The sequence below is a fragment of the Orcinus orca genome, chromosome 1, assembly GCF_937001465.1.
Source record: "Orcinus orca chromosome 1, mOrcOrc1.1, whole genome shotgun sequence".
Taxonomy (NCBI): domain Eukaryota; kingdom Metazoa; phylum Chordata; class Mammalia; order Artiodactyla; family Delphinidae; genus Orcinus; species Orcinus orca.
The window spans coordinates 18,860,775-18,876,157 of record NC_064559.1 but is presented as its reverse complement, the minus strand read 5'-3'; the positions used below and the strand labels follow the sequence as shown (position 1 = coordinate 18,876,157).

The following is a 15,383-nucleotide window of genomic DNA, read 5'->3' as shown; positions in this document are numbered from 1 at the left end:
CTGGCAATAGCTCTCAATGACGGCCCCTTTTTTCATTCTTTAAAATAATACTCCTTTGCCTCACAGTCTAGTTCAGAGAACCGCATTGGGGTTCTCAGAACTGACCAGGGGCTGGCATGTTTCCAGGAGGGACCAGACTCAGGGAAGTGGCCCTACCTCTCCACTCCTTGGTTCCAGACATCGCAATGAAGTGCAAACATTTCTAAAAAAACTGACTCTCAAAATGTCACCTGCAAGAATTTTGCTCTCCAGAAGTAATCAAGCAGGTTTGGGCTGGATAAGAAAGTAGTTAGTCTACTTGGATGGTTAAACGGATGGGGCTTGGGCACGTCACACATCTTGCTGTTAGAGTCTCCACTGGGACTGACCGAGGGCTCACGCAATAGAAAGGGGCAGTGGCTTGTTCTCAGGAAAGCCAGGGTCAGTTACCTACCTGTGAAATGGCTTCAGCTGGTTTACTATGAATGACCGTGTACCAAAAGAATTATGAGTTGTGTTTACATGTACGATTTTTGTTTCTCTTTCAAACAGCTCACGGATGAAGAGGGTGTAGTTGACGATATGACCGTTTGTCCTTACTGGAGGGTCCCAGCTCACTAAGATGTCCTGAGGGCCCTTGGCCAGCAATTTTGGAGGCTCCATCCCTGAAGGCGCTGAGGGGCTGGTTCGATCTTTGACAAGTGGACTCAAAACACCCCCTTGGCTGTTGTTGGCCATCACTGTGTAGCCATACTCCACACCTGGGGCGAGAGTAAAATCATGATAGCGAGTTTCCAGGCCGGTATAGACAATGGTTCCGTCCCTCCTAAGTTCATAGCTTCTGATCTGGCCATTTGGGGTTCCTGGCGGTTTCCAGGTGATTTCTATGGATTCTGAGCCCGTGACTTGTAGTTTTGGAGGGTCCATGTTTTGTGGCGGGGCTTCCATCGTCCAGGCAGACTCTGCCACACTAGCTGTGCAACCTCCATTGGTGCAGGCCACTAGGGAGAGATTATACTGCGTGGAAGGCTGCAGGTGGGAAACCAACAGGGACAGGTTCTGCCCAGCAAGGTACTCCTTACCATCCAATCTGAGTAAATACTGAGTGATCTCTCCATTTTGAATTGATGGCGGTGACCAAGATGCATTTATTTGAGTGGCACTGATGGTCCAAAGAGCTGGAGGGCTGACCCCTGCAGGGGCAGCCTCAAGGGTTGTGATGCTGGTAGGTGTGCTAGTGGAACAGCCCTCACTGGTGCAGGCTGTGACTACATACCTGTACGTGGAAAAAGGAAGCAGCGCTTCATCAGTATAATTGAAAGTCTCAGCATCGAAGCTGAAAGGATAGAGCACCCCGTTTCTTTGAAGCCTATAGGACTGGATAATGCCATTAGGCTGTGCTGGTGGGATCCAGGAAATCATCAGTTTGGGGGGATTCACAGATACCTGGGCTATCGCAGGTGGAGAGAGGCCTTCTGGAAGTGCTTGCCTGGTCCTTACCACACTCCAAGAGCTGCAGGTATGGCCTGCTGAATTCCAAGTGTGGATTTTATATTCACACTGCATCCATGGCCGCAGACCTGTGTCATTATACACAAATGTATTCCTTTCAGTATCATATTCTGTGAAAACAATTTTCTCATCGTCCTGGATTGTCTGATTCCCCCCAGCTTTTCCCTCGAAGCATCTGCGAATCACTTCATAGCGAATTATCTTTCCATTTGGGTTAACGGGCTCTGACCAGCTCAGCTCAACGCTGGTGGACCCCACAGACTGGATGGTGGGAGCCAGCTGAGACTGGGGTGTGGCTTCTTCTGTCCGCAGAGGCTGGGGTGCCGAGTGTGCACAGCCCGCCCTGGTGCAGGCCTCCAGCGTCAGCGTGTAGAGCGTGAAGGGGTCCAGGCGTCGGAAGAGAAATTGACGATTCAGGCCAGCGTACTCCAAGACACCATCACTGAAGACATTGTACGTCTGCAGGAAGATGGGGAACAAAGCATATGATTTCTTGGTGTCACTATTTCGTCCCTTTTAACCCCTTCTGCCCCCTATTCCTCACCTTGATGATCCTAACCCAGAAGAAGCATTCTGATATGAATTTTGGGAATGTGATCTTTGCCTTTTCTCTTTTTAAGATTGGATATCATGTAAGCATATATCTAAAAGCTAAGAGTTACTGAAATTAATTTGTTGACTTAAAGAGCGCTCACGGGGTTTCCTCCCATTTTTATCTTTTAGAAGTGGGGAATAGTATTCAAATTCCCTATTTTATAAAAATAAAGTGCTTCTAATTTCACCCTGAGTAGGCTAAATTGGGCCTATCCACATTGTCTATTGCCACAGCATTTACTGGGAAATGGAATTATAATGCTTAATCATTTGTACCAGGGTGCCAGGGTGGAAAATGTGTGAGTGTCTGGTGTGGGCACACATGCGTGTACATAGGTACTTATACATGTTATACACATATACAAAAACATAGGTACAAACTGATGACCAGAAAATGGAAAACCCACCCTGTTTCCTCTTACCAGTTATAGAAGAATAGATGGTTTCTTTGGAGCAAAGTATTGTTTTGTTCCAGGGAAAACCATCTGAATGCTCATGATACAAACATAGAGCAAGTTTCCAACCCATATTATTCACTGTTCTTTGGGGAAGATGAGAGGTAACTTAACTTGAATGTAGATGTTTTTGAATGATGGTTCCCCATCTTTTCATGCTTCAGTGTACCTGAGAGACAGGAGACCTTCCTGTACATGGTCGTGACCCTGTGATTATGTCTCTTAAGATGAGATGGACAAATACCAGAGTCCCTTGAGAGGCAAATCTTCCCACAGGTTGTTCCTGGATTGTTGATATACTTTAATGTTATTTAAGATTAAATAGCCTGGAAATAGATCTGGAAATCTATTTATGTTGGACTATTGTATTTTGGTGTGATTTTCTTGTTGGGGGTCTCAGGGCAAGATCATACCCCTGAGGGAAGGGGAATAGAGTATTTTCTGAAGACAGCTTAGATTCCACAATCAATTTGAAAGTCTCTCTGACTCTCTGTCCCCTCCCCCATATTCACCTGGCAAATCTCTAACTAGTGTTAAATTCAGCTCTCCCTCTGGACCTTAGCTTCTAACTGGGTTTGGAGAAAAACTCTCAAATATATTGACTGGTCTCACTTTAAATTTCTTACCATAACTTTTAAATAGATGATTACCAACTATAAAACCATATGTTTGCTCTCTCATTTTCCAAAGTAAGAAATATCTTCTCCTTTCCCCACTAACAGCCAATACCCCCTTCTCTCCCTCACAGGTGGTTGTTGACATAACCACATATTTGACTGAGGAAAGTAGAGGCAGTCAGACAGGAATGTTCTCATGTTATAGATTATCACTGCCATAGGCATGTGAATCTAGACGTACCCTATTTGCCTCTGTTCCTTTTCCTATGGATGAAGTACCTCTGCCCCCACTGAAGTCCCCCTGAGCTCTGGATCCTGTCCTCTCCTCCTTCCTACAGATTTCACTCTTGCAATTATTCTCATCATCTCTTGCTTCACTGATTTATCTCCCTCTACTGGGTTATTTCCATTAACATTTAAATGTACTCCAGGATCTTTCACTGATTTTTGAATAAAACTTCTTGACACCATAGTCCCCTGGCTCCTGCCCCATTTCTCTGTTTTTTTCTTTCCATCTATACTTCTTTGAAGAGTTGCTATCCTATTCCCTCAAACCATCCCGACCAGGTTTCCCATTTCAACATTTGATTTTCTTGTGAAGATCACAGTGACCTCCTGGCTTCCAAATACAGGGTCACATCTCTGCCCTCATGTTACTGGATCTCTCAACACCATTGGCACATTTTCTGTTCCCTTCTGGGACACCCCTCTCATCTACTTTTCCTTCTACCTCATGTGTCTTGACAGCTCCTCTCCATACCCTTGACCTCTAAATTTTTGTATTCCCCAGGGCTTGATCCCAGGCTCTCTTCATCTCGAGTTAGATTCTCTCCATAGGTGATGTCCTCCAGGCCCATGGGTTTGAATGCTACTCATCTGCTAATGAATTCCAAATACATATATCTTCATGAAGAACTCTCTCGAGTGTTCTAGACTTGTACTTCCAACTACCTACTTATCCCCTCAAACCTGTACATCTTCCAGCCTTCCCTTCCCAGTCAATGACTCAAGGCCGAAGTCCAGATGTCATTCTGAAGTACTACTTTGCCTTCATGTATCACATTCCGTCCATTAACAGATCGTGTCATCTCTACCTCTGGATGCATCCCCAATCCACTCACATTTCTCGACCTTCTCAACTCCCCCTCTAATTCAAGCCACAGCCAATTCTACCCTGACTTCTTTCATGGATTCCAAACTCCACTGGCCTCCTTGTAGCCCATTTCCTACATAGGAGCCAGAGTGATTTGGAAAAACATACATTTGATTGTGCTACCCCTTTGCCTAAACCCTTCCGTAGTTTTTCATCACACTCAGAATAAACCCCAAGCTCCTGATCACGGCCCACAAGGTTGAGCACACAGTCCACCCTTCACCAATCCCTTGAATCTCATCTAGTATCATCTTCCCTCCCCAACCCTCCCAAACTTCAACCACACTGGCTTTCTTCCCTTGATGTGAAGAAACCAAGTTCATCCCTGGCTTCAGGCCTTGCATTTGCTGTTCACTTTGTCTGAACATTTTGCTCTCGTATCTTCACATGACTGACTCTGTCTTGTCATTCAGGGCTCAGCTCAAACGTCAACTCAATTCAAATGATCATCCATGCTAAAACAGCCCGAGCAGGCATAATTACATTATTCTGTTTAATTTTCTTTATAGCATTCACCACTCTCTGAAATTCTCTGGTTTGTGTACTAGCTTTTTGTTTGCCTCTCTGTAGCCCCACTGTTCATGTATTCTCACACACACACAAGGTCTATGACAGCAGGGACCTTGCCTGTCTTGTTCGCTCCTGAATAATTGCCTGGAACTTAGTAGAAGCCTCAATAAATATTTGGTGAACCACAAACGCACGTAAAAGGAGTAGATATTTCTATTGTCAATCATTCCAGGAAAAGGCAGACACTGGGATGGGAAATAAACACTCACAAGGAGGGGTGCTTTGATGGGTGTGAGAGAGATACTCTTTTCTCTGATGGGGACCTTAGGGCTGAGGCTTGGATTTTAAGGCCATGGTTCCTAGGGCTCAGGCCTCCCGTCCTAGAGTAGGCAAAGTCCGGCTCAGTCACATGCCAGGGGCTGGCAGAAAGCAGCTTGTAGCATACCTGGAGGTGGGCAGAGAGGTGGCCACCGTACCAGGCAGTGAGGCAGCTTACAGGGAGGCCCATGAGGATGGGCCTGGGTCTGTGAGCTCTGGTTACAGATTTAAGTCACTGCTGTAGGTAATTTCCTGCCAGCATCCCACTATGGGGTTTTCAGGGAAGGTTTATCAAAAGTCACAGCTTAGTCTTAGATGTTCTGTGTGGAATTAGTGGGGGAGTCTTTGCCACCTTGAGAGGGAGTGGTAAAGGAGAGGCAGAGTGTCTACAGCATCTGCAGGGGGTGGCAGTCCCAGCCTGCACGAGGTGATTGATGAGGGCCTGAGTGGTGGTCCAGGGCCAGAGGAGACTAGAGGCAGAGGCAGAGGCAGTAATAGACGGACAGCTGAGTTGCCAGCAGCCTTGGAGAAGAACATCAGAAGGGTGATGATGCTGCCTCTTTTGTGGGTGATGGTTCAAAGCATCAAAATGTGGATGATAATGGAAACCTTATCTGGGCGCTCACAGACTGGTGAAGCTGGGGTTAGATGTGACATTAATAAGACTGCTTCTCATGGCTACATAGGGACATCGTGGACTTAGCAGACACGCGGGGCTTCCTGTTTCCTGCTGAGTGAGCTCTGCTCAAAGTGCAAATTAGGCAAAGGTTAAGCAAAGAGCTGGGAAGGACAATTCGGGAGGCACTAGGAACATGGTCATTTAGAGTTCCGTTTTGGTGTGACTACCTGGCTTCAAATCCCAATTCGGTTGTCGCAATGTTGTTTAGCCTCAGACAGTGATTTAGCCTTTATGTGCCCAGTGAGGTTTAGTGGTACCTACAGAGTAGGGCTGATGTGCGGATTAAATGAGATAATCCATAGAGAGCACTTAGACAGCATTGGGTTCATAGGAAGCTTAACACGTGTGAGCTAGTTTTCTCTGATCTATGATTAAGCGCCTGGAGGAACTATCAGGAAGAATTAACCAGACTGTGAAGGGAGGTTTCCCACAGTGACCTGATGGCATGTCAGGGCTCATCTATTTATCTGTAGAATACCAAACATGATCGCATATTCAGGGTAGACATTACCTTAATCACACCATTGGTTCTTACAGGCTCTGACCACCGCAGTAGCAATGCCCGGCCGTTCTCCTTCTGCTCCACCGTAAAGTAGCTCAGCCCACTGGGGGAAGATTCTAGGGTTCGGACTAGAGTCCAGGGGCTTGAAACTTCTCCCGCCTGGTTTGTGGCCACAACACCAATGTGATATGCGGTGAAGGGTTCTAAGCCGAACAGGTGGGCTTGATGGCTCGTCCCCTGGAAGAAAATGAACAGTTTAGTTTCCTTTTGGAAACTGCTACCAATTGCTGGAAGGTCATTCTTTGGCCAAGACGCCTCACCAATGACAGCACAAATATCACAACAGAGATTTGAATTATTAAGAAAACAATATGGTTTTTTCTTGTTCTTCACATGCTAAATATATTACCTAATGTTGTGTGATTTCAGACACACACACACACACAGCTTGGATCAGATAGGATCCTTGCCTTTTCAGAGCTTGCGACCCAAGGGATGCAATATATTACAAAAGCAATAAAAAAAATCTATGATGTCTCAGGTCAGTGTAGCATGATTTCATGATGGAAATCAGTGGTACCAAGTTGAGTGGCAGAGAATGGAACAATCTTAAGGATTTGGAAATTGAAACTGAGCAACGCTAATTCTCTCTCATTAAACCCTGACACTATTTTTCACATAAGACTCTCCCCAATTCCCCCCTCTCTCATTCTCTTGGTGTGTATTTACATTTTACAAAGACAATAAAACAAACACAAGGAAGCAACAATAAACCAACTGAACTATAGATGCACAAGCACCCTGAGAGCAGTCTACTAATAATATCAATGTGAAAATATTCTCATTTGTTAAAAACACCCTAACTAAAACTCTGAAATTTACCAAAAGTAATTGTTAGTTAGGCTTTGAGTATTTGGTCTTTGTTAATTTAAAAGAAAAAAAATGATAGCATAATTCATTTTTTTCCTGCTTCGACAGCAGCACTAACCATATTTTGCATAATTAAACTGGACCTAAGAATCCTAATGTTTTGAAAGAGCCCAGGGTGCTCTTTCTACATCTGGGCTGGATGGAAGTGTCTGTTTACAGATAGGAATTATGTCTGCAAGTGGACCAGTAATGTGTGTATAGGTAAACACACACACACACAGACACTTTCTGTTGTGTACCATATCCATTGGATGTGAATAATCATGAAGAAGTTTTTACTGGTTTAATAGGATATATACACTTAATGGTATGCGAGGTCAGCTTTGGTTTATTTGACACTTAAATGTGACAGATCGTCTTCAATTGTCCTTTTCTTGGTGGGCACAGGAAGAGGAAGATGAGATGAAGAAGAGAAAGTTATTTCTGAGAGCAGTACCCAAAAGCACCAGACAAAGTTATGTGTATGGAAATTCTTTTTAATTTGAGGGAATCCAAATCTCATTTTGAATAAAATCTAAAACCAGGTGGCAAAATCCAACTGAACCACTTTCCAAAAAAACTGCTTAGACGAAACCAAAACATACCATAGAAATAATTTTTGACACCATTTCCCCACATTCTTGGTTGTAAGTTTTATAAGTTTCTATTAGTTACTGTTTCTTATTATGTGTTAAACACAAGCAGGGGAAATATAATTTCCTTTACTTATCAAAAACTTGATAATATCAAAAACTTGAAAGTCAATTTTCCTGTTTCAGTAAGGTCCTATTATGATATTACAGGCTGAAATCTTTTAATATTTAAACATTTGCTAAGCGAACAGGCTCTGAAAAAAATTTTACAGAAATACTAATTTCTTTTTTTTTAAATATTAAAAGTTAGATCATAAATATTTAAAACTTATTTCTCCAACAACACTGGATTGGTCTTTTAGATAAATACAGCACAGAAATAGAATGACCATAGTGAATATTAAAGTTGAATATGCTACAAGTCCCGATTACAAACATTCTTTTCTGATAAATGATTCCTTTTCTGTGGAAATAGGGCAAACACGGGCAAGATTAATAATGCAAAAAAGAACCATTCTTTGTTCAGAATATTCAGTAGTAGATGCCAAAAAAGCATCAGCTCCAAAGCAAACAGTGATCACCTCTAACAGATTATATATGAAAAAAGGTAGGCTGCTGGGGGACATTTAGAGATAGCTTTTGTCATAAGAAACACGAAAAGCATATGGGCTGTAAAGCAAAAACATACGTATATTGTCCATAGCAGCACCTGCTCAATTACAGTTTATTTCAGAGCTGAGAATTCCATTCAGCCCCTAGATGGCAATACTATCAAGCACTTTCGGTGCCATGAGTGCTCAATGATTAACTGACATTCAGTCATCCAACACACTCCAGGCCGCCATTTAAAAAATAACAAAACTGATTTCATTATAGATTCTTTTAATAAACATTTATAGCCAGATCCTTGAAAGCAGAAGTACTGAAAATGTTCTGGCTTCAAAACCTCCACCAACGAATGTGGAAATACGACCTGCAGGTCTCAAGTTGAAGTTCACGCCTGCCTGACACAGAAATGTTTACATGTAGACGCCTACAAAAGGTGATTACAACCGTTGTTTTGCTTAATTTGGTCTATATATCTTCTTAAAAAATAGAAATAATCACATATCATAAATGTACAGGAAACGTGAAGGAGAATTTTTCTATCATAAATTTATACTGAGACAAATTCCCATATTATGTCAACTTGTTATTTCTGCAAAACTACAACACACACACGCATGCTTTAAATAAACCTCAGTGATAGCCATACTTTTTGTCAATATTTAGTTAAGTCCACATAAAAAATAAAGAAAACTTCAAAATGGCAAGACCCTAACCAATTTATTCTTTGACATTTTAGGAAATCCTTTATATTATTCTTCCCTGAATGGATATCTAACCCCAGAGTTCACTATTTTAGAAACCAACTGTAAAATCTGGGCACAGTTCACTCTATGGATTAGGTTGAGTCTTGTTTGTTTACTCAGTTACTTGTGATTTTCCTTAAATTCAGAATATTTGCTTGAGCCCTGTTGACCTTACGTGATTTGGATTCCATTCCTTCCTTTGGGGACGGAGCATTCTGTCCCACTGACTGGGAAAGTCCTCATTAAAAACTTCCTTCTTTTCGCTCCGCTGCTGCCCCTTTTCTTCCTTCCCTCTGGAGATTATCTTAATTCAATAAGATTTCTTTTCATTGTCATTGTTTTGTTTGTTATTTCCCTTTTCTGTCCTACTGATTCTTTTGAGATATATATATATATATATATATATATTTGTTATCCCTGACCTTTGGGCTACCTAACTTATACCTTCTTCCCTTTTGTCTTTGTCCTGTCCATGTCTACAACCACATAATATTGCTAATTTTTTTTTAATTCTAAAAGTATATTAACCACTTCTGTTAGGCAGCCGAAGAAAAGAATGACTCAACAAAGGAAAACAGGAATAATTCGTTCTCTGCAATCTAATACATACAGATCAGTGAGTCCTTTAATGAGACATAAAGACAAGACTCTCTGGAACACTCCGCCAGTTGAGGTTCTGCTGGCAATGTGAACTACACTTTAACCTCTCAACTCTGCTCCTGGGGGCACGTGAAACTACTTGGAGTCTTTGGCAGTCAGACAATTTTACACCATCTCCTCTGATTATTTTTGATTACTTGAAGTGCCCCAAAGGTGGCCATGGGGTCAATAGGTTTATGTAGGTTGAAAATGATCAAAAATTACCATTGATCTGTAGCTGTCAATAAAAGGCTGCATGGGGAGACTCCCTGCACAAATGTTTAAACTGCATAAAGCAACCTAACTTAGTCATCTTTGAGTCCATTGATCTGATGATCCAGCAGTTTCCAGAGCCTTCCCTCTGGTCTTTAAGGTGCATTTTCACTGAACCCATTTACCTTGGCCCTAAGGACTCTTTTTACCCTGCTCCTGGTAATGAACTAAAACAGTGATGTCTCGGCACTGCTGTGTTCATCAACAGAGTCTTATGTGTGCTTATTGCATTTGGAAGGGGTTAATCTTCCTGGTCACCATCAACTTCATTTCCAGCCAATGGGGTTTCTTCTGGCTTCACCCCTTATCTTGGGCTCCGTATTTAAAAATGGGTGACTCTTGGCTTATAAATCCTAACCCAGTTGTAGGATTCCTTTGCCTCCTTAATTCTCACGAATGCCAAGACCCAGAGAATACCTCATATTGAAAGTTTGCTTATTTTGCACAGAGAACTTCAGGGAAATCTAGATTTAAATATATTTACTTTTGTTTTCTTCAGTTGAACCACTTGGATGCTGCGTCTCCGTTTTATCGTAAGTTACAGTTTATCTTGTCATAATGATAAAATAAAGGACTGGTTATTGACAAGCTTCTGGTTTAGTTACCACTGAAACACGAGAAATAAGAAAAGTTCCCATTTAGCATCACCTGAAATTCATGGCTTTGAGCCGCGTACATCCAGTCAATTGGATGACTTTTACATATTTTAGTGCCTAAAAAATCAACACAAAATATTTTTCTAGATTTCTGAAAGCCAAATAATTTGAGGCATTGTCAATCTATATTCCTTCCCATTCATAAAGTTAATTTTTGAGTTCTCCAAAAGTTCATCAACATATTTCTATCTAGTACTTATTTTGTAAAAATCCAATCAGTCTTAATACAGAAATGCTCTTTGTTACCCATCCCCAAATATCAACCTTAAGTGCTTATCCATGGTTATCTAAGCATGGACTTCCAAGCCTGCAAAATGTTAGCACAGTCAGAAAATTTCCACTGATTTCACGTGTATACTGACTTTATGGGTCAGTATAAAATACCATCTCTGTCTACAGAGCTCCTGGCTGGTGGGACAAAGAAGACATTTTTTCATGACACACACATACACGTAGAGTTGCTCCAGAATGAAAGATCGACTGACAGCACAAGAAAGGTAGAAGAAAACACCCTTTGGGTTCATGATCTATTGTCATGTGTGTGAACAGTGTGTCTACGTTAGGTGGCGTTGCTAAGTGGCAAGACAGAGTTGCCAAAATGGTCAGGGGAAACATTTAGTATTGTCGGCCAGCAGCTCCATTCAATTCTTTAAACCCTTTTGAGCATCTGATATGTACAAGATTCAGTAAAGTTGGTGTGGGGATACGAGATGGAGAGCACAGGCTTTTTTTTTTTTTTTTTTTTGCGGTACACGGGCTTCTCACTGTTGTGCCCCCTCCTGCTGCGGAGCACAGGCTCCGGACGCACAGGCTCAGCAGCCATGGCTCATGGGCCCAGCCGCTCCGCGGCATGTGGGATCCTCCCGGACCGGGGCACGAACCCGCGTCCCCTGCATCGGCAGGCGGACTCCCAACCACTGCGCCACCAGGGAAGCCCGAGCACAGGCTTTTGACGCTTAGGAGCTTTTAATCTAATAGAGCAGATCAACAATATATACAGATGCACACAATTCAGAGTGTAGTAGATGCTATACTGAGCGCCAGGGAAATCAGGGAAATACTGAAGAGATAGATACTTCTAATTGGGAAAGAAGGTGAGGGGCTGGGGAAAACTTCGCTGGCATCTGATGTAGGACAGGAAAGATGTAGAGTTTGAGTAGACGAAAATGTGTGAGGGATTGGAAGAAAGAACAGAAGGAAAAAATGCAGGATACATTTGGAAAAGAGCTAAGAGTTGAACGTAGCTGAAGGGTTGTGGATATAGGGCAATAGTGGGGATTAAGGAAGGGAAGAGACTGGTGGTAAGATTGGATAGGGCTGCGAATGTCACCCTAAAGGTTCTGGACTACATTTGTTAGGAAACAATGAACAACAGAACTCTACCATGCAATTTGAAGGAATAATGGAAGAACGTTTAAATTTTGCCTGTCATGGTGTAGGTCATGGTTAGTGACTGATAAAATAATAAATCTGTTAAGATGAATTCATTCATTCATTTAATTATTATTCAGTCAATAAAGTATAGACTGTCATATGTAAAAGGTAATAGGAGAGTATTTTCTTAGGAATAAGATTTTGCAGCAACATGGAGGGACCTAGAGATTATTATTACTAAGTGAAGTACACCAGACAGAGAAAGACAAATATCATACGGTATCACTTATATGTGGAATCTTAAAAAAAAAAAGATATAAATGAACTTAAATCATAAATAAACTCGCAGACAGAGGAAACAAACTTATAGTTACCAAAGGGGAAAGGGAGGCAGGGAAGAAAAAAGTAGGAGTTTGGGATTAGCAGATACAAATTACTAAATATAAAATAGATGAACAACAAGGGTAAATTAGGAGTTTGGGATTAAAATATACACACTACTGTATATAAAATAGATAACCAGCAGGGACCTACTGTATAGCACAGGGAAATCTACTCAATATTTTTAAATAACCTATAAGGGAAAAGAATCTGAAAAGAATACATATATATGTATAAGAATACATGTATATATATCTGAATCACTTTGCTGCATATCTTATACTAACACATTATAAATCAACTATACTTCAATTAAAAAAAGAGAAAAAATAGATATGCTATACATTGTAAATTTACAATTGGAACACTGTAAATAATGTTAACATAAAAATGCCCATGGGGCTTCCCTGGTGGCGCAGTGGTTGAGAGTCCGCCTGCCGATGCAGGGGACGCGGGTTCGTGCCCCGGTCTGGGGGGATCCCGCGTGCCGCGGAGCGGCTGGGCCCGTGAGCCATGGCTGCTGAGCCTGCGCGTCCGGAGCCTGTGCTCCGCAACGGGAGAGGCCACAGCAGTGAGAGGCCCGCGTACCGCAAAAAAAAAAAAAAAAAAAAAAAAAAAAAAATGCCCATGGTCACAGATATTATACATGAGTGACTACGGCAGTTGTACAAAGAGGTGGAAGCCATTATTCCTCAACTGTATATAATTAGGCCAAATGTGTGCCTGTTCAGCTCATAATCTTCAGAGACAAAATTTCTTCTCCTATAAATTAAAACATGATAACATTTTAAAAAAGGAATAAGATTAAAAAAAATTTTATTGAATATTTGATCCATTTCAAAATTTGAAATTATTCTTTGCACAGTGTTTGTCTTTTGATTGAACTCAAGGTGGGGATTATAACAGCTGGACTGAATAGAAGACAATTATACTGTCCTCTGTCCTGAATCACATGTACCTGGTTTATGGTTTTTGCTGGTAGTGGGGACATGTTTGTGTGGAACCATCCATACCCTTATACTTTATACACATCAAACAGCTAGAAGGTAGCTGGAAAAGTTTAGGGATACTGTTGATGGCAACAAAATAGAATGAAGCTAATTCAAAAGTTCAAACAAGTGTGAAAGCATTCTTAGCTCTGGGTTCTAACTGATGTCAGAGGGCTCAATTGGAAAGATTTCAAGAAAGTATAAATGCATATCCTCCCGTCAAGTAATTGTGATATGTATTGTTACATAACTGATTAGTCGGGGGTCATCTGTTGCAACAATTGTAAATTTCAAATTTCAAATGTTCAGCTTAGAGTTTTCATGTGTTAGTGCTGTGTGTACTTTCGTGTCTTCCACAAATATCTACATTCAGAGAAGAAGAATGACATGTGGAAAAGGGGGTATTTTCTTCTCTCATTGAAGTACATCATTCATTTTGTAATGGGGGGTCAGTGCAACAAGAAGATTCAACTCACAGAAGTTTTCTTTATAGTTAAATGGGCTCTATCAATTTAATCTATCAATATAAAACAAAAGCTAGGGTTCTTGCAAATGAACGATGAAGCCTCAGTTACCATAAAAACATGGGGGAGAAAAAAGAAAGGTTTTGAAATGGCTCATTTTTCAAAGGAGAAGAGGAAAAAAAATTAAATTTGTGATAATTAAATTTTAAAGTGGCAAATCAGTCACACTAAATATTAAAAAGCAGTCCTTCTGATCTATCAAAATTAAAAATGTGTATACTCTGTGACCCAGCAATTCCACTCTGGCAATCTATTTTATGGCAATACTAGTAAAACTGTACTAAACTGCATTGAACAGAATTTCATTAATTCCAGCCAGTCTTATGTTTATTCAGTCCTTGATTAAACACATATTTATTGAAGGTTTCCTGTGTACTAGGCACCCTCCTAAGCTCTGAGGACACAGCAGAAAGCACGGGAGACAAGGACATACCCTCCTGAGTCTTACATTGTAAGGAGGGAAAGAGTAAGGAGTCCTACATTTATACAAGAAAATGGAGAGAGAGGGAGTGAGTGGGTGAGAGAGAGAGAGAGAGAGAGACAGAGACAGAGAATTAGAAGCTGTGACAAATTATGAAGGAAATAATTAGAGTGATGTTTTTTAGGTGGTAGGGAAGACTGAGTCTTGGTTTAAGAAAGGTGGGTGAAGATCCTTGAGGAAGTTCCATGTAGGCAAGACTACAGAAGAAACCATGTGAAAAATCAGGGGGGAACTTTTTTTTTTTTTTGCGGTACGCGGGCCTCTCACTGTTGTGGCCTCTCCCATTGCGGAGGAGCACAGGCTCCGGACTCGCAGGCTCAGCGGCCATGGCTCACGGGCCCAGCCGCTCCGCGGCATGTGGGATCTTCCTGGACCGGGGCACGAACCCACGCCCCCTGCATCGGCAGGAGGACTCTCAACCACTGCGCCACCAGGGAAGCCCCAGGGGGATCTTTTAGGCAGAAGGATGAGCTTGAGATTTTTGCTGGCAGAGAGAAGTTAGTGTGAGTGAGGCCTGTGAGGGAGGATGACCCGAGGTACGGTCAAAGTGATGGGCAGGTGCCAGATGGTGGATAGCTTTCAGGCCAAGATAAGAGTTAGAGTCTGATGCTAATTTCAATGGAAAATTATTGAAGGCCTTTAAGCAAGGGAGTGACACAATTTGATTTAGGTTTTAAAGAGATCATTCTTCCTTCAAAAACTAAAAATAGAGTTACCATATGATCCAGCAATCCCACTCCTGCACATATATCTGGAGAAAACTCTAATTCAAAAAGCTACATGCACCCCAGTGTTCATAGCAGCACTATTTACAATAGCCAAGACACAGAAACAACCTAAATGTCCATGGATAGATGAATGGATAAAGAAGATGTGGTATATATATATATATA

At 41.7% G+C, this 15,383-nt stretch overlaps 1 protein-coding gene across 1 annotated transcript in view; it reads right to left on the bottom strand.

The window, feature by feature from the left end:
* USH2A (usherin) overlaps positions 1-15,383 on the bottom strand; it is a 782,904-nt gene that overhangs the window by 84,793 nt on the left and 682,728 nt on the right. The window contains exons 61-62 of the mRNA XM_049708907.1: positions 6,329-6,556; positions 434-1,950 (exon numbers count right to left, since the gene is read on the bottom strand). Coding sequence (XP_049564864.1) covers positions 434-1,950; positions 6,329-6,556 — 1,745 coding nt within the window. The remainder of the gene's footprint in view (positions 1-433; positions 1,951-6,328; positions 6,557-15,383) is intronic.